Source organism: Cladophialophora psammophila (assembly GCF_000585535.1).
Source record: "Cladophialophora psammophila CBS 110553 chromosome Unknown aczJe-supercont1.21, whole genome shotgun sequence".
NCBI lineage: Eukaryota > Fungi > Ascomycota > Eurotiomycetes > Chaetothyriales > Herpotrichiellaceae > Cladophialophora > Cladophialophora psammophila.
This window is the reverse complement of record NW_006912942.1, coordinates 206761-232225: the sequence shown is the minus strand read 5'-3', so window position 1 is coordinate 232225 and position 25465 is coordinate 206761. Positions and strand designations below refer to the sequence as shown.

The 25465-nt window shown below is 50.9% G+C and overlaps 10 protein-coding genes across 10 annotated transcripts; 5 read left to right on the top strand and 5 right to left on the bottom strand.

Annotated features, from left to right (window-relative positions):
* Positions 1-500: 500 nt before the first annotated feature.
* Positions 501-2267, bottom strand: A1O5_10716 (uncharacterized protein; the record flags this gene model as incomplete). Its single annotated transcript, XM_007751291.1, has 3 exons — positions 501-1286; positions 1337-1724; positions 1783-2267. The coding sequence occupies 3 exons, from the start codon at positions 2265-2267 to the stop codon at positions 501-503; spliced, it is 1659 nt and encodes a 552-aa protein (XP_007749481.1).
* A 1170-nt stretch (positions 2268-3437) lies between these two features.
* On the top strand, positions 3438-4782 carry A1O5_10715 (uncharacterized protein; the record flags this gene model as incomplete). Its single annotated transcript, XM_007751290.1, has 5 exons — positions 3438-3584; positions 3643-3747; positions 3805-4026; positions 4083-4225; positions 4281-4782. 5 exons carry the CDS (start codon positions 3438-3440, stop codon positions 4780-4782), a joined length of 1119 nt encoding a protein of 372 aa, XP_007749480.1.
* A 1639-nt stretch (positions 4783-6421) lies between these two features.
* Positions 6422-7285, top strand: A1O5_10714 (uncharacterized protein; the record flags this gene model as incomplete). Its single annotated transcript, XM_007751289.1, has 3 exons — positions 6422-6511; positions 6585-6755; positions 6809-7285. The coding sequence occupies 3 exons, from the start codon at positions 6422-6424 to the stop codon at positions 7283-7285; spliced, it is 738 nt and encodes a 245-aa protein (XP_007749479.1).
* An 822-nt stretch (positions 7286-8107) lies between these two features.
* A1O5_10713 (oxidoreductase) lies at positions 8108-8654 on the bottom strand (the record flags this gene model as incomplete). The annotated part of the gene is made up of 2 exons (XM_007751288.1): positions 8108-8489; positions 8605-8654. The coding sequence occupies 2 exons, from the start codon at positions 8652-8654 to the stop codon at positions 8108-8110; spliced, it is 432 nt and encodes a 143-aa protein (XP_007749478.1).
* A 1180-nt stretch (positions 8655-9834) lies between these two features.
* A1O5_10712 (uncharacterized protein) lies at positions 9835-10344 on the top strand (the record flags this gene model as incomplete). The annotated part of the gene is made up of 1 exon (XM_007751287.1): positions 9835-10344. The coding sequence occupies one exon, from the start codon at positions 9835-9837 to the stop codon at positions 10342-10344; it is 510 nt and encodes a 169-aa protein (XP_007749477.1).
* A 246-nt stretch (positions 10345-10590) lies between these two features.
* On the bottom strand, positions 10591-12063 carry A1O5_10711 (uncharacterized protein; the record flags this gene model as incomplete). The annotated part of the gene is made up of 1 exon (XM_007751286.1): positions 10591-12063. The coding sequence occupies one exon, from the start codon at positions 12061-12063 to the stop codon at positions 10591-10593; it is 1473 nt and encodes a 490-aa protein (XP_007749476.1).
* Positions 12064-13682: 1619 nt separating this feature from the next.
* Positions 13683-17522, top strand: A1O5_10710 (CAMK/CAMKL/GIN4 protein kinase; the record flags this gene model as incomplete). The annotated part of the gene is made up of 2 exons (XM_007751285.1): positions 13683-17238; positions 17293-17522. The coding sequence occupies 2 exons, from the start codon at positions 13683-13685 to the stop codon at positions 17520-17522; spliced, it is 3786 nt and encodes a 1261-aa protein (XP_007749475.1).
* A 280-nt stretch (positions 17523-17802) lies between these two features.
* A1O5_10709 (uncharacterized protein) lies at positions 17803-18856 on the bottom strand (the record flags this gene model as incomplete). Its single annotated transcript, XM_007751284.1, has 3 exons — positions 17803-17940; positions 17997-18311; positions 18665-18856. 3 exons carry the CDS (start codon positions 18854-18856, stop codon positions 17803-17805), a joined length of 645 nt encoding a protein of 214 aa, XP_007749474.1.
* A 2598-nt stretch (positions 18857-21454) lies between these two features.
* On the bottom strand, positions 21455-23489 carry A1O5_10708 (uncharacterized protein; the record flags this gene model as incomplete). Its single annotated transcript, XM_007751283.1, has 5 exons — positions 21455-21939; positions 22045-22428; positions 22483-22720; positions 22779-23270; positions 23325-23489. The coding sequence occupies 5 exons, from the start codon at positions 23487-23489 to the stop codon at positions 21455-21457; spliced, it is 1764 nt and encodes a 587-aa protein (XP_007749473.1).
* Positions 23490-24201: 712 nt separating this feature from the next.
* On the top strand, positions 24202-25000 carry A1O5_10707 (uncharacterized protein; the record flags this gene model as incomplete). Its single annotated transcript, XM_007751282.1, has 4 exons — positions 24202-24281; positions 24354-24384; positions 24467-24798; positions 24874-25000. 4 exons carry the CDS (start codon positions 24202-24204, stop codon positions 24998-25000), a joined length of 570 nt encoding a protein of 189 aa, XP_007749472.1.
* Positions 25001-25465: the final 465 nt, after the last annotated feature.

Below are 25465 nucleotides of genomic sequence, written 5' to 3'. Positions count from 1 at the left end.
GCGGGTGAGCTCAGAGCTCCTCTAACATTGTCAACAGGGTCTCTTTTCAATCTCCGAGCCAAGAGAATATTGTACTAACTTCTTTGGGACAATAGTGATGCCGCCCTATGCCCACTGGTTGAGCGTCAGCCCGCTTGAGTCGGATGGGTGACCACTGACCACTGACCAGCCGTGTCTACCAGTGGTAGGGGCCATGCCTGTTATGGACAAGGCGAAAAAAGGGGATCAGAGGATTTCGATAGGTTAAGTCAACTGACACCGATGCTGCTATCAAATGCACTGTGGAGTACTCGGTCATCAGCTCGAACGGCAGCTGTTCTATTTCCCTGAGTGTCTCAGAAATGGCGATGAGAGCCTGCGAATGCCAATCCTGCAGAAAAAGATAATGTCTTGAGACCACAACCCGCAATGGCCTAGATAGTAAATATATTCCTTCCGCCTCTTGATTTGGCATGCAGATGTGAGATACAATAAAAAAGGCGGCAAGAATCTTCCACTGGTCAGTTGATATGCACATTCCTGCCCTCGACCAAAGCGACGGGCCCATGGTAATTTTTGCGCGCCACGATAATAAAATGAATTGTCGCGCCAATCAAAGTACCACCAAAAAGCACCGAGGCCCAATTGAAGTTGGACGCCGTTACGGGAAAATAAGTAGGCCAGAAGCACCAGAAGAAATTCCACAGAGCGAATGCAACGGCTGCGGCGTTGATAGGAATGCCGAACTTGCCCAACGAGAATTTGGCTGGAGGCAGGGTCTCGGGGTGACAAATCCTCCGCCACAGGAGGCAGCCAATGCTGAGACAGTAGCACTGGAGCAGGGCCACGGAGAGCAAAGAAGTGATGGCGTAGAAGGCCACGGGACTGCCGAGGTAGATCAAACTGAGGCAGATACTGCAAATGCTTGTAACGATGATGGCGTTTGTGGGAATATGGCGCTTTTCGTCGACCTTTGAAATCCAGTTGGAGAAAGGGAACCCTTGATCTCGGGCGAAGGCCCAAATATCCCGAGTGACCGCAGCCAGATATGTTATGTTTGAGCAGATAAGTAACGCGATTATGATAGTGAGTATGACTGTCATCCATGCAGTGGACATGGATTGTCGTAGAACGTAGATGGTAGGGTACAAGGTGGGATCGGCAAGTGCGTCGTCGATGTTGGGGATGTGGTAGGCCACCGTAAGAACGGCCGGGAAAATCAGACAGAAGTTGATGATATAGATACTAATCATCGCCTTGGGGACAGACTTCGCGGCGTCTTTGACTTCCTCGGACATATGCGCAGCCTAGATAGAGATTAGCCAGAGGAGTTTCAATGAGATCTGTAGAGCCATACGGTATCAAGACCAAGTTGAGTGTAAATGCCAGAAAGTTGGCCAACCAAAACGGCAAATCCAGTACTAGACCAACCACCCTCATTTGTAAACTCGGTCCAAACTTCACTGGTCGTGGCTCGTGGGGCATTCACCCATATAGGGATGATGAACGCAAAGTATGCTAGGACGTGGATGACAAAAACCGCATTCTGCCAGAGATGAAGCACCTTGTGACCGAACACGTTTCCGACAAAGGCTACGATAACAGCGCCGATGACGAGAAGTGTAGCATGCCACTTGGGGAAAGCGTAGTTGGGATTGTTGATGGAAATAATGGACTGAATTAGCGTGCCGACGAGAAAAACGCCAAGTGCGTTTCCTGCCTGCCAGGCCATGGTTGAGGTCCAGCTACACTGCGGTCAGCCCGGAGGAAGGGAAAAGAAGGGGGTTTCAAGGATATGCTCACCCTGTATAGTAGCTGAGAACTTTCTGGAGACTTTCAGGTGCGAATTCGCTCACCCAGTGGTATTGGGCACCCGCGATAGGCGCCATACTGGCCATCTCAGCCATGCTTAGATATATAGGGCCAAAGCCCACAAAGTTCCAAAGCACAGAATATACCAGAGCAGGTCGGCCTCCGTCAGTCAAACCCGGGCTGATGTTGAAAAGACCTATCTCCCAGGCAGCCGTGGCAATGGCAACAAACGAGGCCATTGAGATGACACGGAAATAGCGGACGAGCTGTTGGTTTCTTCCCATTCGGCGCATGTTGATCTCGTCGGCGCTGGTGGATTTGAACTCATCGCGCGGCCCATCAGACTCCGAGTCAACATCTGCCCGACCGACGATAACATCGGTGTCTTCCTTTGAACCTGCTGACCTTGGACGGGCGGTCATCTCCACCACGTCGCCCGTCCGGCCCGCTCGTAGATGAGGTATAGGAGAAGCCATGGTGTAAAGGTTGTAATGGAGTAGCAATCCCGCGACAGAAGAACGTGGTTGCAAGAAGACAAAACGGAGGAGGCAGAGAAAGGCAGAGAAATGCGACGGGAGACAAGGTACTTACAGCAGTACACGTGGTGGCTGTTGGACCACTACGTACCCCGGCATGTACATGAGATAGTATCCAGGGGCGTTGACCTACACATACATGAGCATGTAACGATGGATTAACTAGACATGCACGAAGCGCTCGAGGCCGGGGTATCTGAAGCATTTGAAGAGCTGGCGGGTGGGCAGATTATGCGCAACGGAAGCGCTACTTAGTCCCGCGCGAACCCATGCGCCCGGCCCACACCTCTTTCAGTAACTAAATGTCCTGTTTTGCCTGTTCTGAGCGCGGTTCATCTGCTACCGGAATCCCCCCGGAGAGGGTCACACCAAGACACCACTTCGTAGCGAAGCGCGTTTCTTGAGCCATACACACGCAGGCGAGCCGGGAGACTTTGCAAGTGGCGCAAGGAGAGCGGCACTTCGGAAATATAGTCTTGACAACAACGTAGAAATATTCACGACTTTTGATGATGCTAATTTCATCGTAATCAAACACAAGCGGCAGTACTGAGAGAGGAAGAAACAAACAAGGTCAAATGGAATCGTAGCTATGACAGTGAGCCCTATTTTCCATTTGGTCTCCCACGGATTTGTGCCCACAGGCTCAGGAGAGATTTCGATTACTATGTTCCAGTACTCGGTACCCCTCTCTACCACCTCTTTGAATAGGTTCCCGTTTCAGTAGACGTGGTTTCCTAGACATTTCGACATCTTCTGCTCAAGACACGACCTACGAGGCATAAAATTGGCCTCTTTTTCTTTTGCAGATTGACACATTCTGTGCATAATAATGAGTACATTCCCCCCAAAAACACCCGGCGTGCGAGCACCAATGAGGACAACTTTTAACCCCTGCAGCGGCTTATCTGGAGGCTGAAGCATCCATGCAGCAGTAGATTGGGCGAGGGTACTGGATGCCCCTATTAATCCTTGATGGTGTGAATGGTCCCCAATCAGACGCGGATACCATTTACCGCGTTTCCGGCAGGGTTATAGATGCTGCCTCAAATCGCAGTCGACTGAACTCGAGCAAGCCAGGACACGCACTTCTTTCTTCTTCTCCTCAACATGTCTGAAAATCGTGGCAGTTGGCTCAGCACGGCAACTGGATTGTTTTTCAGCTGGGCTGCCTTGTCTCTCGGGGTGCGAATATGGGTAAAGCTGGGCAGAAATCAAAATCGAGGACTCGACGATTATGCCATCTTGGCCGCCTTCGTGAGTGGGAGTATCTCACCGCCATACACGATGATATCTGACCCGTGAATCTTCCTAGGTGTTGGTGGTGCTGCATGTAGCGGCCAATTTCTGGGCCATACATTACGGCTATGGACTTCCTCTAGATAGTATCTCCGACTCGCACTTGGGCGACGTAGAAGGGGTACGACTGTTAACACTGAGTGGCTAAGTTCTCATCAGTTAACTCGATCCTTACCAGGCGCTCTATACCAGCCAATTATCCTACATCATCGCCACTGGCCTGACCAAGATCTCAACTGCCTTCTTTATCGGACGACTAACTCGCTATGCTCCACAAGTCCGAATGTCATATATTCTCGCTGGGGTGACAGGTGTATGGGTGCTTGCATCAACTCTCGTCATCGCTTTGCGTGGCGATCTGGGGCGCCCTTGGGCCACATTGGATGGCTCAGAGACACTGGTATGTCGCATCCAGCATCGCCGGACTTGATCCATGCTCAGTCTCACACTCCATAGTATCACCGATGGCTTGCAGTTGAAGCTATTGGGCTTGCCATTGAAGTCGCATTATGGGCACTCTCAATATTCCTCATTTGGAATCTCCAGATGAGGCTCCGCAAGCGTGTAATGATCCTCGCCGCTTTCGGCTGCCGACTGTTGTATGTTGTACTACTTCTCCCATCTCCCTCTCACGATTCTAATGCAGTCGCTCAGCCTCATTCCCCTGATCGCACTTCGTCTGGTCTATCTCTCTCCGGCGAAAAACGAAAATCCAACAGTCACAAGCATTATACCGCACATATTAACCGAAGCGGCTCTGGAATATTCCGTCCTTTGCACCTCCATCACCGCGCTTAAACCTTTTTTGCGACCTCTTCACTCAAGCGCAATCGTGAACAGCGTGGGCGGCAACGCGTCCAACCCGTACAGCAGATCCCAAGGAAGAGTACAGGGTATCTACATGCTCAGCTCGGTCTCAGGTAAGGATAACAAAGACGAATATGAGACGACGACGACCGCTGTGGAGTCTACGAAAGACAACAAAGTCCAAGCTCCTAAACCCATTTTCCGGCCGGAGATTTCTGGAGGGGAGACTGTGACTTCAGTCCAAACTGACATGCCTCGCGATGACATAGAGTCACTGGAGAGTGGCAGTTCGGAACAGATGATCATACGAACGACGCGGAACTGGTCGGTTCGGTACGAAGAAAGATGATTTGGTTATAGACATCTGTCTGCGGTTATGGATCGTCTCATGTGTGGTGCTCAACGACTCATGTAAAGTTTAACTGAGGGGACGGTACACGATGGCACCGGATGATGGCAATGGGAATAACTTGTGGCTACTCCCGACTGAGGTATTTCGAGACTGGCAGAGGGTGGAACGATAATGAAATTGGGAATATGTACGAATAAATAAATATAGAAGTGGCCGCATTGAGTGGTTATTTGCACAGAGCTTCCTTCTCAATATATGTAACAACGAATGCAAATTGAGCGGTATTTAAAGCAGCGCTGGTGAGGGAAGTGTCGAGCTGCGCTCCGTGTCGATTGTGGTTAATACTGTACGTCCCTCCACTTTGCCAGCCAAGGAGAGTTGAGCTCGCGATAGCTATTTGGGGATTAGCACTCAACAAGCTCACTAAGATTTCGGAGGTCGATGAGGAAGAAGCCTGTAGGGTCCAAATCCGTAGAAACACTCGCCGTTGATGTGTTGCGATCACAATGTCTTGTGTCAGAGGGGGAGCATGCACCACGAGTCGTGCTCCTATGTGTTGGAAAATCAATTAAACGGGGTGGATGTACCGAGTACCCCGAATGGTGCACAAGGTGCACAAGGTGCACTTTGGCTATTAGTGAGAAACTTTTTATAGAACCGCGATATGGTTAGCGCCGTGATGATAGTGGTGATAAGTCCATGTTCTTTTGCGGCCCAGCTTGGCCCGGTTGTAATGTTTTGCGAGTCAGAGAAACTACTTTGTTTCACGGGGCATTACCTCGTAGAGCCGTCATGACCCGTAGGCCCCAGATTTCACGCACGAGGACCTGGCGGAGACTGACAACCGTACCGGTAGAAGTAAGTCGAGCCTTGAGTTGTTCCGACACGATCCTCCTCCCCCTCTTCAGGCTCCCTGCGCAGCCTCCTAAGCCTTACAATCCCTTCAATCCCAATGTCCATCCAACGTGCACAATTACCGAATTGCCGTCGGCGTTGACGATGGGGATCGCGCTGAGCCCACTAGCCCCAATCACAGCGACAAACGAGTCTTGGTCATTCATTCACGGGCTCCCCACCTTTAAACATGCCAAGCTTCTTACGAAGAAAGCCTGCAGCGTGTTAGGTCGAGTCTGGAAGGCTCCTAACTTCCCTCCTTGCTTGATGTTATCGACCGTTTGCTCCTGTTTTGTTCTGTGCACACTACAGAGGATCTCCCAATTATTGGGTTGCACACATCTTGAAGCATTGACCCTTTTCAGCAGCGCACGACGGTTCAGCTATTGGGATTGGGCACTCGAGGTGTCATTACTAAAAGTCCCTTCCATGTCGGTCTATTCCCCCTCGCCACCAGCACCAATCACAGCCTTGACTCAGCTTTATGTAAGGACCCAAGAGACCCAGGGAGACCCAGGGAGACCCAGGGAGACCCAAGAGACCTTCACAGATTGGCTTATCTGGCCAGCTAGCGTATACATATCTGCCCCCAGTCGACAGGTCCATATCAGAATAATCCACTGCTGCAGTCGCCGTTGCAACATAAAGTGGAGGCCGACTCTCATTCCACGTTGTAGCATCAACCCACCAGACCTGCACGCAAGGAGATCAGAGACCATCATCGAACAAGACACGCTCGACAATGGACCACTTCCCCGTAACTGCGGCTCATCGTCGCTCATACTTTGAATCCCTCATGGACGCCGATTCATCCAACGCGAGCTCTTCTGATGTAAGCCTCGAACCCTCACTTTCCTTGGAGAGACTTGGGACGCGAACAAGATGTTGACCGTTGTCCAAAACAGAACGTGGGCGACATATTTCGATTTGGCAGCGTTCCCGCCGACGAAAGCTGGGACCCGCTTGATCTCGATACGCTCGACGCCCTCGCCGAGTTTCAACAGCAAATCACAAGTCGAGACAGTGCACAACCGTCGACAGACTCGGAACAAACGGTCGTGCCTCCCTCCAAACTGGTGAGGACTTCCACAAGCAAAACACCGCGGCTTCTGTGATTGCTAACAAGCAGGACCAGCGTCGAAGGGCGCAAAACCGTGCCTCGCAACGTGCCTTTCGCGAGCGCAAGGAAAGACACGTCAAGGGTCTGGAGTACCAATTAGAAACACTCAACGAGAAACACCAGGATCTTCTGTGCTCGTACAACAAGCAGAGCGACAGCATCGTCAGACTGAATCGCAAAATTGCACAGTTGCAGGCAGACCTAGATGCTCTCAAGTTCCCCGCTCCGACGGAACAATCTCCTCCCTCTTCTCATCCTCATCTCAATTACCCTCATCATCGCCACAGAGGGAGCAGCCAAAAGGTGATGCCCGACAAATTCGATGCATTCCCGAACGCCTCCAGTCCGGCACCCGTTCTCTACGATGATTACGAGCTAGGGCCGGACGGGACTGTCGTCAATGCTATCGAGACCTCAAACGCTGGCGACAAAAACAAGACGAATCGAAGATTGCCAGAGTTTGAAGATCTGCTGCGCATGCCGTGAGCGTTCTTATTTGGGGTGTGGTATCATTTTCGGCGACATCATTCAAATTTGGAGAATCAACTTTGTCAGATGCAAGCAACGGACGAATGAGCGAAGGCGTCAATATCGCACAATGCTGGACAAACAGCGACTTGTATCTAAATCTATCTTGATCTACGTCGTCACTAGAAGCAGTCTAGTGCAGACGTTGAGGCAGATCTGAGTCAAATCCTTTCACCAGTTTGCAGCTTCTCTATCTTTGTCAGGATGGCATGACTGCGAGTCCGGGACTGACACTCTTCACAGCCGTCATGCATAAGGCTCCCCCTGGTGGTCAAGATCGCCACACAAGGGCTTTGACAGGCGTAGATATTTTTCTCTGCTGTGTCAGGTCATAGTTTGGCAAGGACAGCAGCTGCTCCGGAAACCTACGGATGCCCGTGTTAGCTCAGAGGATTGGACGTACAGGAAGGAGCATTCTGTGCCTCATCGACGAGCGAAGCGCCAAATGAAAGGGACGCAAGGGTAGTGAGGCTGAACCCGTCGGAAAGTTGCCGCTTCCTCGGGCCCAGCCCCTATGGCGCGCGACCTGCATCATGGACCCGGGGAAAGGATTGGGAAGCTTACTGTTACGTCCCGTCCAGGTTCCTTCTCTGCATAGACAATCTTGCCGTGGTCGATGATCATCGCATACCGTGCGCATCGCTCACCGAGGTTCCAGCCGATGGCTTTCGAGAATTTGGTTTCTGGGTCGGAGAGGAACAGCTTCCACACGGAAACGATTAGTGAAAGGCAGGCATCACCAGACAAAGGAAGCAGTCATCACATCCTGTCGTTCCCTGATCAGGTAGAGTAGCTTTGTTTGCCGCTTTGGTCCTTGAACACGGACTCTGGACCGTCCTTGCCTGACCCCAATCCGCACATATAGAGAGAAGGGGTTACACAACTCACAATCTCATCCTTGATTCCGTTCGCCTTGCTCCACGCGCTCATGACGAAAGCGTCGTTGTACGCCAACACGGCGACCACATCCACCTGCTTCCCTTTGATAGCTTGTAGCGCCTCAATGTAGCCCGGCAGATGCCTGGCGCTGCAATTCGGAGTAAAGGCACCGGGCACGGCGAAGAGAACGACCTTTTTATCCGCCCATTCTTTCGACGCGTCGTAGTTTTGCGGGATTCCGCAGCTGGTAATGCTCGCGCTTTCCGGGGTGTAGGGAACGTAGCTGCGGAGGAAACAAATGACCAAGAGCGTCAGGATATTTACTGCTATGACAGGCGCCTGGTAGAGAGCGAGAGTGGGAGGAGAGGAAAGGAGAGGGCGGGACGGAATGGACTCACGAGAAGACAACGTCAGGAGGAAATTGGTCCCCTTCTTTGAGACCGGCCATTGTGGATCGTAAATCTGATATTCAGGCTCGTCAGGTGAGAACTAGCCCGTTACCCAAATGTTTGGCCAAAGTACTCGGTAGATCAAGCGTTGAAACAAAGATGCCTTGTAGATTTGTAGATCGTTCTGTTTTCAAAGAGTGCAGGTGTTTTGCCGACTGCGGCAGCCCCTCATTGACTCGACATCTCTTCGAAGCGGCCGCGGCACAGCCGACGTCGCTGCCCCGCGCGATGGTCCACAACAGGCAAAGTTGCATTTTCTGTGGAATTACTATTTTCCGAAGTCCTGACAAATTTGCGCGAGCGGAATTGTCCTCCGTGCTTTGTAGAAAGTCGGCTTCTTCTTCGACACCGCGTATTTTGATCTCTGGTCCGGGGGGGTTCTATCGTTCCTACCACCAATCCCGTAGTCTTCGTCAGCAAGGCCTAGCGAAAGAAACTTGCCGCTGCATTTTCTTTTCCTGCTGCTTTTCCTCCATCCCCAGACCTCAGGGGCCAGCGAGCATTGTTGGATGGGCCAAGATGGGGTACGTGGCAACGAGCTTGCGTTGCAAGCAGGCAGGCTAGACCAGGTCAGGACTTCGGTCTCGCTGGTTTTCCGTCGGTTGGCGCCGCTTAATGGATCTGACTGACCAGATCGGGAAAACATACTTTTGCCAAATCGTTTAAGGCTCATGTATTCCACAAGGGTCGTGACGGCAAGCCAGATGGACGGTCCTTGCTGCTCTTGGAAGGTCTCGATCGCCTCCTCCAGCATCGAGTGGGACGTTGTCTTGCTGCTATTGGGGTCCTCGATGAATCCCATCGAGTCCGACTCCTGGTTGGATGACACCTACAAGGCTGAACGCGATGGAGGACGCCCGCTCGAACCTTTGACATTACTAAAGGTGGGTTGAATGAATAGGCTTCGGGGGGAAATGGGACGACACTGTTCGACCCGAAGATGTCGTCTGATGATCCCTTGCTGCCGATTCTGCAACGTATATTAGTGGCTTCCATCGTCGAGTGTTGTTCTCTCAGACTCCAGCTCTTTCCCAGCATCTCACCAAAAGTTCCCTCCAGAAGCACGATCGCCGTCACCCCTGTGCTGCTCTCTTTCTTCCCTGAACACATCACTTTATCAGGACCAGTCCCCTCAGAACCAACAAGGGCGCAAACACACCTCCTCTCAGTAGCACCAAAATGGCCGCCCTCCGACCTCCATTCACACTGAAGACCGCGCATGAAAAGGTCAAATTCGCCCAGAACATGTGGAATTCCCGTAACCCGGCCCAGGTCTCCAACGGGTACACGAGCGACTGCATCTGGCGCAACCGCACCTCCTTCATCCGCGGCACCCCTCAGATCATCGACCTGCTTACCAAGAAGTGGGAGAAGGAGGCCTCCTACCGGCTCCGAAAGGAGCTGTTCGCCTTCACGGACGACAAGATTGCCGTGCAGTTCTGGTACGAGTATCAGGACAGACATGATGGCATGAAGTGGAAGAGGTGCTACGGATTGGAGGATTGGACTTTTGATCGGGAAACCGGGAAAATGAGGAAGAGACAGATGAGTGGCAATGATATCTTATTGGGGAAGAATGGGGACGGGGCCGCCGTGCCAGAGGAGGGGATCGAAGGGAGGTGGTTCGTCGACGGCGTAGACGTTGACGACGGCAGTGTCACGGCCAAGATTACGGAGGCTCATTGGTGAGGTGACCGCAAGAGGTTACAGGCTAGCATGGGATTTACCGGACAACTTCGATTCGGTGCTTGCATTGAGTTGCTATTTTGAGATTCCATAATCGTTTCATGTTATAGATCCCAATGATGATCGTAAGTCATTAAGCTTGGCCCATCCGCAGCCCAATTGGATAATATCCGCCCAACACCTATACATATATTTTGGGAAGTTTCTGACAACCTTTCTCTAAGCTTCAACACTCAACAGCTTGCATCATTATAGTTCGGGGTCTTCCTCGACCCATTCACCTTCTTCTGGTTCGACAAACGGTGCCAGCCTTGCTTTGAACTCTTCAAGATCCATATCGTCTTCGGCGACTGCGAGTCCACCAGGAGTCTTGGGCGGTATGAGGACATTGGGAATAACGTGCATGACGCCATCGGCCGCAATACCATCAAGGACAGCAACTCGAGTGAAACCGTTGACCTTCATAGTGATGAGTCGACCAAATCGAGCAATGTCGATGCTCAGGCTCTTGCCATCGAGGCCCGTTGGAAGGTCGACGTGAATCAATCCCTTGGGCACCTTGTGGTGAGGTGGTGGGTGCGAATCCGTGTCGAGTTTGTAGATGGCATCTGAATAGAGAGTAATGTTGTCACCAGCATGGTACAGGATTAGAGCCTTGAGATACTTTAGGCCGAACTTGCTGAATAGGAAGGCATTGATCCTCGGGCCAAGCCGCTTAAAGGCAAAGTTGGAGGGTGCGAAGATTGTGCCTCCACTGTGGCTTGATGTGTCATTGAAAGCCGAATACAGGCCAGTCTTCTCTAAAGCGAGGTCGAGAGTGCTAAATTCGCCTGGCAGGGCCGAGATGATATCCACAAACTTCGGTGGAGGAAGGAGAATGCTGTCGATGCCATGAACCACTCCGTTTGTTGCAAAGATATCCACCGCAACGACGCGAGAGTAGAAGTTGATAGTCAATCCTCTCAGGGAGAGCTGGGTGGAAAGCCGCTGTGGCACCTTTCCGATAAATTTGGCTTCGAGAGCGGTTGGAATGGTTCGGCTGACCAGGATACGAGGCGCAGGATAGAATTCAGGCGAAATATGGTATGTCAGGAGCTTCTCCAAAAACTCCTTGGGTGGCTTCGGGGCATGCTTGGGGATCTTCTCGAATGCTCGATCAGTCGGAGCAAAGATGGTGTGGTTCGCCTTGGTGCTATTCAGCAGCTCGACGAGATCCGGGAATTCCCTGACGGCACCGGCTAGCTTCGTCGTATATTTGCTCTTTGAGATCATTTCCCAGATGGTCTGATTCGGAGGGTGGTGAGGATGGTGAGGATGGTGCGGGTGATGAGGCTTCTTGCCCGGAGGTCCATGGTGAGGTGGGTGGTGCGGTGGGCCGTGATGAGGAGGCTCTTCGAATAGGTCCAAATCGTATTCTGCAGTGTCTAACCAAGCCTCCCCCGCAAAGGCGTCCTGGAAATCTTCGCTATAGCGGACGGCCGTATCATGTGCCAAATCGACAGTCTCAGCAAATGCGTGTTTGGCGTTCTCAGCAACCTGTATAAACTCCTCTTCAAGATCTTCCCAGAAACTTTCGGCCTGGTGCAACTTGTTCCAGAAAGGGTGCTCTGAAGGGTAGTCGATCTCCTGATTCTCAATGGACAAAGTCTCGAAAGTAGCCTGATCTGGGATCACGAAGGCAGAGGCAATAGCCGCCGTCGAGAGGATAGCGACGCATCTCATGGTGGACTGAGGTAGGGACAGATGAGGATGGTGAGTGTGAAACGCTGAAGAGAGAAAGGAAAGAGGAAACAACGGGAATCGAAGGAGGTCGAGATCGTTCAAACAGGCAGCAGCGAAAACGATATCCTGCTCACTCCGGATCGATCAAAGTCTATGACATGCAGAAGCAAATAGGTGTTGCGCGGCAGGAGGAGCATTGAGGAGGTGTCGTAAGATGGATGCAGCAGGGGAGCTCAAGCTCGATACTGTGAGTGGCTGGGATTCGATCTCTGGGTCCGGCGAGCCGTTTTCCGGGCCTGACTAGGAGCCGTCAGGGTAAGCTCCAGGTAAGCTCCATGTCTCCTAGGGGCCTCCCCACCTAAACAGCCAAGCACCTACTGTACCAAGTACAAGTAGGTAATGAGGGGCGAGGCGTGAGATGTCCAAGTACCCAGTACCTACCCAGTGCCCAGCAGCTCATCCTCACTATCCTCACTTCGTCACCCCACCTTTGGCACTTGTTGGACAAGTAGCTCCCGTCGGCGAACTGTCAACTCCGTTCCGAGACCCACGAACACATCAACGACGACAACAAATATAAACTGTACTCTCAGTGTCTGGAGTACCCAGTACCGTGGCTTGTGGCTTCAATCATGATACTGAGATGTACCCATGTGGACAGGCATCGACATCCAACGGGGTGATCACAAAAACACTCATGCACAAGCCAGCGGACATCATGGCGAGCTGCACCCAGGTTTTGACAGGTGTCGTCCCAGGGTGAAATAATGCTGTGAAAAGCAGGCATTTCATTGATGGCTGTCAAAGACCTTCCGATGAGTACTCCGTGGTCCCTGCCCGTTGTCATGTTCATACCGCCGGTTGCTCTTGGTATCGAGATTAACAAAGAATGCCGTCTGGATTGACAAAGACTCTCGAGAGGTGTTGTCGGCAGCTGCTATCGATGCAATGCGATGCACCTCCCAACCCACCAACATTGCCTGCCGCTGTTGCAGAATGCTTCGTTCAGTTCTCTGTAGCGAGGGCAAGCAACTCTCTTGTCCCATCAAGATCTTGTTGGCTCCTCAAGTCGTTCTTTTTTGGATGCTTCTTCCCCCATTTTGGTACTTGCAACTTGGTTCGCTTTTTGGACTCACCTAGAACATTGCTCATTGCTCAATGCGCCCAATGCGCCAACATTCCTCAGCCTGACCCAATCATATATCAAGCCTGACATCAACAGTCACCTGGCTCTGGCCAAAGCAAACATACTGTACACCAGGCGAAGGAAGACGAGCATAGTTGCGGACGTGAAGAGAACGGAACAAGGAGAAATTGTGGTCGAGGCTGTGCAGTACCCAGGACGCAACTTTCACATCAGAGGACTGGCAGAATTCAACCCATGTGCAAAATGCAATTCAATCATTGTTGACATGTTGACATCGAGAGGTTGCATGTGATCTACCCTTCTTCTTCCATCACCTCAGTTGTTGCGCTCTGCATACGGACAACACCCACGCGGCCAGATACGTATGTTGTCAATTCGGCCGCTTTCTGCTTGTGACTAACTCCTTCCCAGGCGCGTTGGATGGAGACTCTAGCTTTGTGCGCTTGAGATTGTTAACAGCAGGGCGCGTATGATGTCGTCCTCCCTCAGGTCGTCCAACCGACCTTGCGGACGCGCTCCTCTCCCATCCAAGACAGAGAGGCCACCTACCAAGAGAAATGCACTAGCTGAAATTCAACCCAGAGCACCGCCTACGCCGATTTTGCCCTACAGTCGCGCCCAAGCCCCTGCGAGCCCATCACCCCGTCTGCCCCACCACGAATCGCTCAAACCTGAAGGCAATCTATCCGTCCGTGAGAATGCTGTCGGCAAAGTCCCTGCCGTCGAAAACAAGCGACTTTCCACTGTAGCAGATGATATTGCCGCAGAGAGCAAGAGGGACTCGCAAGTCTCCACGGCTTCAGCAACATCGGCTACGATAAAGGGAAAACGAAAGACTCATGTTGGGCCATGGCAACTAGGAAAGACCTTGGGGAAGGGAGCCACTGGAAGAGTTCGCCTGGCAAAACATGCAGTGACTGGACAGACAGCGGCAGTCAAAATCGTCTCTAAGAAGTCAGCCGCTCTTGTCCAGAGTGCGAGTATGGCTCGTATGGACGATGAAGACACTGCTTCGATGATCGCCACGGGCCCTCGAACAATGCCATTCGGTATCGAACGTGAAGTTGTTATCATGAAGTTGATTGAACACCCAAACATCATCAACCTCTACGATATCTGGGAGAATCGTGGCGAGCTTTACTTGGTCCTTGAATATGTCGCAGGTGGTGAGCTATTCGACTACGTTTCGGGCAATGGAGCTCTACCAGAGGAGGAAGCAGTCCGACTCTTTCGTCAGATCATTGCCGGTCTGTCGTATTGTCATCGTTTCAACATCTGCCACCGTGACCTCAAGCCGGAGAACATCCTCCTCGACAGCCGCCGGAATATCAAGTTGGCGGACTTCGGCATGGCAGCTCTGCAGCCCGACGGTACATGGCTGAACACTTCATGCGGTAGTCCACATTATGCGGCACCTGAGATCATACAAGGCAACCAATACCGCGGTGACAAAGCTGACATCTGGAGCACAGGGATCATCTTGTTTGCAATGCTCAACGGCTTCTTGCCTTTTGACGGCGGAACGTTGCCCAACACGTTGCGCTTGGTCAAGAAAGGAGAGTACTACTTGCCTCCAACTCTGAGCATGGAAGCGTCAGATCTCATCCAGCGTATTCTACAGAAGCGACCGGAAAAAAGAATTACCATGGAACAGATCTGGGCTCATCCACTTCTCAAGAAGTATGAAAAGTATCATGCAAGCCTGGTGGCACCCGAACCTCTCATCGGCGCAGCTCCACCCCTGAGTATCGAGGCGCAAGGCAAACGCGTTACTAAGCGTTCAGAAATCGACACGGAAATTCTGAGAAACCTGTCGACTCTATGGCATGGCAAAAAACCAGAAGAGCTGGTCAAACAACTCATGAGCGAAGAACCAAACCATGAGAAACTCTTCTATTGGGCATTGGTTAAATTTCGAGATGACCAGCTTGAGAACTACCCAGGCGACCCTCTTCATTACTCTGCCAGTGACTATCATCATGTCAGCAAACCGATATCGAAGCCCAAGCGTGGCCCCAACGGCCGTGGACACAATCGACGAGCTTCTCAGTTCTCCATTGTCAGCGATGACAATAGTAGGCGCGAAGGATATTATAAGAATCCTGGCACTGCTGCAAGCAAAGCTACGCAGAGCAGCTACGATCCTTATCGAGCTTCCAGGACTCCAATCGCTGGAGACACTCTTGAGCCCCCCACAGTCGTCGTTCGCCAACGCCCAGTCACTCCAGGGGGTCGGTCTGTGAGCTCGGCTGGCAGCGTAAGGCATAAGGCTGTGGATAGATTGAGGCCAGATGTGCCCGCTCTCCCAAGTTTCACGTCAGAAGAGCTCGAGAAACTCATCCAGAAGAAGCGTGCTTCGTACTCGACAGCAACATCCAAAAGCTCCCTGTCTAGCACGAGGCGTCTTCCTGGTATCCGAAAGTCGATGAGCTACAAGCGACAAGTCAGTTTCCAACACCGCCGGCAGAATTCCTCTGGTACCGCTAACCCCCGTGCCCGAGCATTGATCCCGGATGTTCATCCTGCAGACCGTCCTGGCACTCGCAGTACGACAAACGGAAGATCTGAGACGCAGAGCAATCCGAGTCTACCGACACCCTCCCAAGCCTATCGTCCTCGCAAATCCAGCTCTGAGATTGACGTAAAGAAGCCGCGTGTGGCCAGCTATTACTGGAAAGATGAAACGCGCAAGGTCAGTGCTGAACTTGGCAAGATCTGTGAAGAAGCTTTCAATCGATCATCAGTGTCCACGGCCAGCGAAGTGAGCCCAGCTCCCCCGTTGGATTCATCTGCAACATCTATGGCAGCGCATGCCTACGGAGTACCAGAGAGCCTTCGCGATCGACCGCTTCCTGCAACTCCAGTACTTCAAGAATTGATAGAACGTCGGCAGAAGATCATTGAGACCTGGGGTGATGCTGATGCAAATGTTCTTGCTGACATGCTGGCTGCTGTTGATAAGCGCATTGATGCTGAGTTGGATAAGCAGAGAATGTGTGATAAGCGAGCGGCCTCTGATCCAACTCATGGCGCTGGGCCGAGCAGGTATTATCGTACTATATCACCAGCCGACACAATGGAAGAGCTGAAACGCAGCAGAGAGGATAGCTCTAGAGCAGCTTCGGCTCCCGTAAGGTTCGAAACCCCTCAGGCGCAAAAGGACACCACAATTCGCCTCGTTACTCCAGATCCAACGTCGCCATTCGCTCGAATTGAGCCTCTCCGAGTCAAAAAGAACAAAGCTGTGCCGATAAATTCACTGAGAGGTGGTCCAATCGAATCATACGAGCGTGCAGGATATGACCCACGCCTCTATGCAAAACGGGAACTTGACACAATCGACGAGAACCCGGGGTCGCCGAAGAAGAAGGCCTTTCCAATGTCGTCCAACGCCACACGCAAATGGTCCTGGCTTGGAAAACGTGGATCTGGTCCTCAAGATCCGCTAGATTCTAGCAAGTCTACAGAAGAGATCGCGCAAGATACCTATTCCAATACCTCCCAAATTGTCCAACCAAGCGAGTCCGGCAATTCTTCGACGCTTTCTACGACAAAAGGCAGCGAACCACAGTCGGGTGACATTGAATTACAGATGGAGAAGAAGAGAAAATGGTTCCAGAAGATGTTCGGCAGAACAACCAAGCCCAGGGACGACGTCTCAGCAACTACGACTAAGCATCGCATTGTGCGAGACCTATCGGACGGCACGGAATCTAACGAGCCAAATCAAGTGGTCAGCGCAGGTGCTGGAGTTGTACCCCGGAAATCTTATCCTCCAGCAACGAGTGTCGATGCTGCGATGGCAGCAGCTGCAGTTGCTCCTATTGAAATTAGCCAGAATTGGTTCGCCAAATTCTTTCGCATCAGACCCGCAACCCGTGTGATTTGTCTTCAAATCAGCAAAGGAAAAGCGAAGAAAGAGCTTATTAAGATTTTGAAAGATTGGCGCAAGTATGGATTGAGAGATGTGGTGTCGGAACGACGTGGAGGCAGTGACGTGGTGAGAGGGCGGGTTGATGCATCAAATTGTGAGTGATCCGTGTGCTGTTTGACATTATGCAAACTGATTAACTCGTGAACAGATCTCCAACTCAAGCCCGTTCATTTCCATGCCTATCTGTATTCGGTCCTTGAGCATGGCCGAAAAGCCAATTTGAGTATTATGAAGTTTACACAGGAGAAGGGAGCGGCGAGCAGTTTTTACAAAGTTGTGGATACCCTCGAAGCCGTCCTGAAGGAGCGAAGCTTGTTGGTGGTTGACGCTCAGCGCAAGAAGGGCATTGAGCGTAGTCTTAAGGACGCTGGTTTGTGAAACAGCAAAACAAAATTGGATCGTTGGGGGTTTTGAAATCCAAGCATTGTTGGAGGCTTGGAAACCAATGCCTTTGCTTTCAGTCTTGTGTACATTCCTTTGCAAAGACCGTTAAATTGTTGGAAGACAAGAGAGTCTCGGCCGCGTAGGATACATATGGTTGTGCGGAGCTGAAAGCAGAGGCACATTGCATTGTACTCATTGAAATTCAGCAGAGATATTCTAATTTTAATGAAACACGAAGTCAAAGAGTGAAGGCTACCTTGTCTGCAATTGCGATCTATCGTGGTCCCGACTCCAGAGAATCGGTGTGTCTCTCAAACATGACATACCATGCTCCTGTCCCGGGACCGAAGTATGGGGCAAGTTTATTGATCTCTTCGAAGAACAGGGGGGTGTTGGAAAATTCTTGATGGTGCTGCGTTTGTTCATATCAGCTGGAACGCTCGACGGTGAGGACGCTGAGACACTAACCTCAATCGTATCCCATCCCAAGTAATAGCACGCGAGTCGCCGCTCGGGTTCTGGAACTTCTTCTTCTTCTTCTTCTTTTCCATTCCATTGATGATCCCCTTTGTCAGTCGGAGCAGCAGCACCGCCTGCACCGTCAACACCGTAGTCGAGAGCCAGAGCCACGCCGCTCGTGTCATTCGTGTTCACCGCGTACGACCAGTTCCCGCCCGTGAAGCCCGGATAGTGGTAGCAATCCGTGTACGTCTTGTGCATGGACTTGGTGAAGGGAGAGTCTGCTGTTCTGGGTGGGTGGTTCGGCGTGAGGTTTATGATTGCCTTTTTCGAATTTGGTGCTGTTAGTTTTTTATTTTCCTCTTCACGTATGTACACAATGCGTTTGTTTCTTCTGCGTGTCTGTGTGTGCTTTTTGTGTTGTCTTGCCTGCTTTGCATGTTTTTGTTTTTATCTTTCTTTCTTTTCTAGGATTCGTGGACGTTCGCTCTCTCTCTCTCTCTCACGCGCGCGCGTCTTGGGGTATTTACGGTTTGCAGGGGGGGAAAGGGCTGGGGCTGGTGATGTGAAAACAACAACAGAAAACCGACATGGATGGATTAAGATAGATACAGGCATGGAGACGGAAGAGTTCTTGGACTTCCTTGCTTTCGGGGGTGGGTAGGGTTTGGACTTACAAACTCGCAGACAGGAGCTTCCAGTGCCTTCTTCAACTCTGGGACTTGGGATTCTTCGAATCGGAAGAGAAGAGACGTCGCTCCTCTTGTTGCTTGATCAGTGGTGGCCTCCGACGTGAGCTCCTTCAGCTGGGCTCTCAGCTCTGCATTTTGACTGAGGCTGGGGGAGCCTTGTGGCCAATCTGGGTTCATTGCGAACATTATCAGCGACCTCGTCCTCCTTTGTGACTGAACGCCCCATGCAGGACTGATTTGGGGGAGAGGGTGTGATAGAAAATTGGGGAAAACGAACGAATGACCCAACACATCTCATTCTCTTTGACCGGCAAGGCTGAGGACTTGACCGGGGTGATGTATCCGAAGTATTGGTCGTGGATGCCGCAGGAACGCGAAACGTGCTGCCGGAGCTTGAGAAACTCTGTCGTTTTGGCTTTGGTGGGCGGTAGAACGAAGCGGAGGATTTCTGATAGGATTGCCATTATGCTAGTTCTTTGTTCCAGATCAAAGACCTCTATTGTTCGGGTCAAGCTCGTTGGGATCTGGTTGACATATATACTCCCTAGATATGTGTATTCATTGCTCGGCCTGTCAAAGCAGCTTTGATTGGCCCGAAGCGGAGTGGTTGGATGTTATCAGCCAACAAAATGAAATGGATCAGTTCGGCCGAAGTATAGTGGGCGGCCGAGATTGGCTTACCCCAACACGCAAGCACAGCTGGACTAGCAAGGTAACGTTGAATGACCTGCGTTATCGCACATTAGGTGCAGAGTATGGCAATTTGTAAGTCCATGGGAAGAAAGGCATATCCGTGACATGAGATTTGCATAGGACAATGGTAGACATCCCTTCACAGGCGTCTAGTATTCTAGATACACAGATTTGTCAATGTTGACACTGGTTAAGAAACTTACCTACAACCCCCTCTCAGGAGGGTTTTGGCGTGTATGTCTTGCCTTTGTCTGCCACGTCTTTTCCTTTCAGAATACGCCGAAGAAGAACTGGACTTGTTCTAAGTATTTAATTCTGGGTGCATGTCATCTTTGGCGGCAGACTGTAGGTGCTGGTGCTGGTGCAACTAGCCGCAGAAGTAACAGACCCAAAGACCAGCAGATTGAGACTTCCAATCTTCGGCGTCCATATCTGCATGGTCGACAAGGATCATACCTGTTTGTGTGATGGCCTTATATCTTCATGCTCGAGGTGCCATAATTGTTTGCGCTCTTCGTCAGCCCCTTACCTTGCGAACCTCTTTTTGGAACAACTCGTATACAGATTTGTCGGGAGTCTTTTGCTTGAATTGAATCCAGAAATGATCCATCCTTTCATAGGGGAGGATTATCATGGCGATGGTCGTAGATGGCATGCGTGAACGATCATTGCTCTATCTCGGAGCTGAGCCGTTTGTCAGTGCATTGGACAGTGCTTGAATCGCACTCATTCATATCGCGTTGCACTTCTGCCGTGTGACGCCTTGCGCTGGCCTTTACATTCAACGTATAGCTCTACGCTCTCCTCTAGCAAGTGCTCCGAACCAATAATCAACGATATTTCTGACACAATCTGCAAATTTTGTCCAATATAAGATTTCCAAGTTTGCTGTGTGGGACGTTGAATTATACATCAATCAGATGATTAGCCTGGAGTGATGAACAAAAAACCATGCTGCGGTCTGAGACTTGTTTCACAGCCTCATGTGCTGTCAATAGTCCTGGAAGACATTACCTTCCATAATCTGACTGGGCAAAGATCAATTTTTGTGTTGTGAGTGAGTGCGGACACGGATCCATTTTCAAGAAGTGTTGGAGTCGTATATCCATATACACAGCGTGGGAAAAAGCCTTGGCGTCATTGCCTCCGAATTACACATAAATCTGGAGACCTCTCTGAGGCTTTGGATCTATGCAAATTGGAGTGGACGCGGCGTGATCACCATGTGCAGCGGCACAATGAGGAATCCTAGCCATGATAGTGCGCAGTGCTGTCTGAATTCGTTCGCGGCCAGCGGCTGTTGCCCTTTTTCATGTCACTCACAAAGCTGGGATCAAAGTTGGGGACAGTAGGGACTTGACAGTACCGCTGCGGAAAGACCGGGATACATTCTTCAGACTCTACTTGTCTTTGGTAGCCTCTTATGACCATCAAATAGCTGGCCAGAATTATTGTAAGAACATGGGGTATGAGATTTTGCAGTTCAACAGAGAAGTACAAAGGTAACGGGAGAATGGCTTCCTGAGGCGGCCAGTCCATAGACGATATATGTCCTGGACTTTTCCGAACCATCGAAATGTCCAGTATGGTGAGTGATAAAAGGAAAGGGACTAAGGCTGAAGCTCCCCTTAAAAAGGCAACTGCTACGGCAAAGTATTGCGTCTTAAAGACAATTTCTCCACCGTATCCGGGCTCAGACTTTGGCTCAGATCAAGCCAAGTATTCATTTGAATTATAGAATGGTGATTGATTCCCACCAGCTCCTCCTGCGCCAATCGCAAAAGTATGGACAATTTATGTACGAGATTTTGCTGTCATTGGGGTTGCCTCAGCGATCATACCCCTTGGGTCAATTTAGTCTCATCAGCAAGTATGTACTCCCTTTCCTCTGCAAGGTCTCTTCTAGACCAGCTTGATGTAACCATCGACCTTTCGCGACCTCGAAATGCCCAATCTTCTCAGGACAGGATCAAACATGCTGTAGTAAATCCAATAGAACAAACTCAGCGGCCCGAAGATTGACATGGGGAGAGCGTTGAGCAAAATATGTCCTAAACGGATGCCCATGGTCAGTGACCTTGTTCACAATGGAAGTGATGGTGGCAGTGGAAGCATAAAGAGAGGAGTTTGTTGCTTGAAGACGGCATCTTGTGATGTTCCAGATCTGAAAAAGAACTCACCCCAGACAAATGGTCGTCTCTTGATCAACTCCCACATCTCTCCCTTCATCATTCCTTCGGCTCCTTCCCACCGCCATGGGCCCACCAATCTGAACTTGGTGTTCATGTTACATCCGCAGGCCCACACGATGAATACCTTCCATCCATGCTTCAACACCTGCGCGGCGGATGGTGCGGAGCCCATGTCAAGAGCCAGTTGGTAGGCGTACGATTCATGATCGACACCATGATGGATACGATGTTCAGGCTTTGTCTTCAGCCTGTACCACTCTTCGCCGTCGGGATTCAGCGCTGGATCCAATGACCGTAGGCTCGCTTCTGGAAGAAGATTGAGGATTCGAAGCACCCAGAGCTGAGCTTGGAACTCGGCTAGAGGAGGAATTGCACCTAAGAATCATTCGGTGTTAGCATCTAGGTAGAGGGGCGACAAGACGTCTGCAGTCCCACAAAGAACAGGAGGGGATATACAGACGGCAGAAATCGAAGACTCACCGATCTGTGGCCGAACAAATCCTATGAAAGCAACCGTCTCGTCACCATCCTTCCACATAGCACGAACATCGACATCGTTAGAATGCGGATATCCTTGACTCAGGAATGGGAATGTCAGGTGCTGGTAGCCAGTGGCGAAGATCACAACGTCTGGCTTGATTTTCAAGGTCTCTATGTGCTTCGACTCCTGTGTATCGTTCTTCTGGAAATGGATGACGCCTTCGTCATCAACATATTCTGGAAATGGGGCAAATTTGACGGTGCGGCCCTTCGTGTCAATCCGCGGTAGGTCAATGATGCGTTCCATGAACCGCCTCAGTCGACTGTCTTTGATGTAGCGCCTGTCGAAATAGGGTTGGACTTTGGTGGACTTCACAAAGAGAACTAGACGGGATAAGTATTACGACCTGGAACTCCATGCAGAACAGAGAAACTCACTCTCGGACATATGATAGCCCTTGATAATTCCCGCATGCTGACCGTATCCATAACGCGTATTGTTCAAGAGGATCCAAGCGCCCTTCGTCCACCAGTCATAGAACACCCACGGCCAACGAGAGTTCCGCAGCTTCGGATGTGCATAAGCAGTGTCGAACAGACAGTTCCAATTTGTGTCAATCGGAGAAGGGTTGTACTCGGCTTCCCGCTTCCCCATGACGACGAAACGTTCAACATGCTGTGGATAGCACAGGTCACTATATCGAGATTTTCCACTCACGAAAGAGGTATCTTACCTTTGGCGCCAGGACGAATCCATTTCGATGGCAAAGCGTCACCGAATTGGTAGGAGAAGTCACCGCAAAATATGCCATGTCCATTGCCGTTTCTCCAACACCGAGGATCACGACATTGCTGCCTTCGGTAAATATATGTCGGCCTTTGTACTGAGAGGAATGGATGACAGTGGGCACTTTCTCGATCCCGGGAATCGTGGGCACAACCTTGTCCACATGCAGCCCTGAGCACACTGCAACAGCATCGCAGGCCCATTCCTCTGTTATCCCGTCCTTTGAAGAATAGGTCACAATATGGCCTTTGCCATCTTTGCCCCGTCGTACATTCGTTACCGCAGTATTGAGATTGATGTGAGGTCGTAATTTGAAATGATCGCAGTAGTTGTCGAGGTACTCGATATATTGGGCCATGGAGAGAAAGTCACCGCAATCAGTCCGTTCTGGCGGTATCCTGAAGTCTGAGAAAGTGGTCAAGGCTTTGGAAGACACCATCTGCTTAGAATCAGCCCAGTCACTATTGGATTGTGGGAAAAGGCCCTGTGTTACCTCGCCCTCTGGATAGGTGCGATAGCGGAATGTGCCTCCAATGTCATCTTGGGCTTCAAAGAGTCTGGCCTCAATGGGTGCGACGTTGAAGTCCTGATTTGCTTGAAGGAGATACTTCAACGTAACCAGGCCTCCTGGTCCGGCTCCAATGATGGCAACACGCATTTTCAACCCTGCTTGCTGGGAAGCATATGCTTAGAGGTCGAGAATTGACCAGGTTACACAGGAAGGGGAGCGCCAGGTCTTCAAGACCCAGAAGATTGGGAGAACTCCGCGTCGCTTGCATGATTCCCCCACTTCCACGTTGACTTGCACCGAGCAACGACTGCTTCTGGGTGTGTGCAGCATGCTGACGAGGGAGCGTTGTCCACGTATCAAGAGTGGAACTACCACCCAACTGCTAGCTTGGATTTTCTTTGGGTGAATCTCATTTGCGGTTTTCGCGTGATAATCTTCCACCAGCTCTTCACTAGATTCCGACGGCCCGTTGATAGTTGCATCTTGCTGCATGGTAAGTGGGACTTTAAACGAGAGATGAGGGGACGGAGGAGAGGAACACGAGTAGTTGTGAGGACCAAAGGAGGATAACCTACTAGAACTGGAGTCAGTGAGCTCTAAAGCGGCAGTTGTCATATGCGCTCCTCTAGTAGCTTAGAGGAGTTTTTTTTTTGGGTGATGCTGGAGCCCGCCAAGAGTTTTATTTCCGTCAGTCAATGCAATTATTGGAGCTTCAAAGGAAGGTGTCGGGAAGCGACAGCAAAGGTCCTGTTCGTCAAGACCTCTACCCTGCGAGCAGTTCGAAGTGAATCCGGGGTATGTCACAATAAGATCACAACAGAGCTACACAACTGTTGACGCCCCCGAACCAGCCGCGACAATGGGCGCAGGTCAATCGAAACCCGACGAGTCCACCAAGCATGTTTTCACCAGTGATACACCTATTCAGTTTTCTCAAGAGTATGCCCATGGCTCTGTGATTGCGCTGTTAGCGCCCATAGCTGTCCTTAGCTCAACTGACAGGTATTACAGGTTAATAGACTCCCTTCAAGCATCCTCAGAAGTATGTCCTCTCCCGCCGCGGTCCGAAACACAGGTTTTACCACAGCGCAGGAGCTTATGCTCACTTCCTGTTTTTGGGATAGACAAACTCGACTCGTGCAAAGACACTAGAGCTGCACATCGCACAACGCGTGGCCGCCGAGCTAGAAAAGATCAGGAATCACGAGTCCTCAGTCCTCGAGGAGGCACGGAAGAAGATTGCTGAAAGCGGAGAGGCAACCTCGGATTCGACTTCGTCAGACTCGTCGCTCCTTCAAATATCGCCCAGAGGCCTCCTTCCAGGCTCAGACAGTGATGAGGACAAGAGACGGAATGCTCCGTCAAGCCAGAAAGTGCAACAGGAGATCGAGAAATTGAAGCAGACGCTGGGACAGCGGAAAACGCTAAGAGAGGTGCCGAAGGAGGTGGAGAATGCGTGAGTCAAACTCCTGCTGGAACATGAATCTGTGCTCTGAGCGCCTCTGCGAGTAAGCTAACGGTCGAGAATCAGGAGACAAGATGTGATTTCCTGCCTGCGGATAAACGACCGGAAACCGCTCGACTGCTGGAAGGAAGTGGAGATCTTCAAGCGGGAGGTACGGAAGATGGAGGAGAACTATGTCTCGTCTGTACTGTAAAGCCATGTCTGCGTGGCGGAAAGCCCTTCATTCCATTGAAGGCTCGGAACCCATTGTATATAAAATCAAAGTATCACATGCTAGTGCAATACAAAGCCTGAAAGAAGCCTTGTACCAAATACATCCTACCCAAGATATTAGGCCCGTTCTCAACCTGCGTCTGACCTCTTTCTCGCAGCTAGGGTTGATCTAGCCTTTCTAGCTTTGCTAGAGAACAATTTGAAGGCCGTCATCGGGAGCCGAAGGTTGCTATCTCTCAAGACACGACCATCTCAAGCACACATCACGAGGCACTGCCGGGTGATGGGATGTTTGATGCTGTTATGGTATCGCATAGATATGTCGGTCTGTGGAGGTTCTGGTCCTGATCCGAACTCGTGAAAAACAGTTACGGATGGATTGCGGTCTTCCTGTAGTTGTATGTGAATTGGCTCGTTGTAATCGCCGCAATATTGTTGAGTGCTG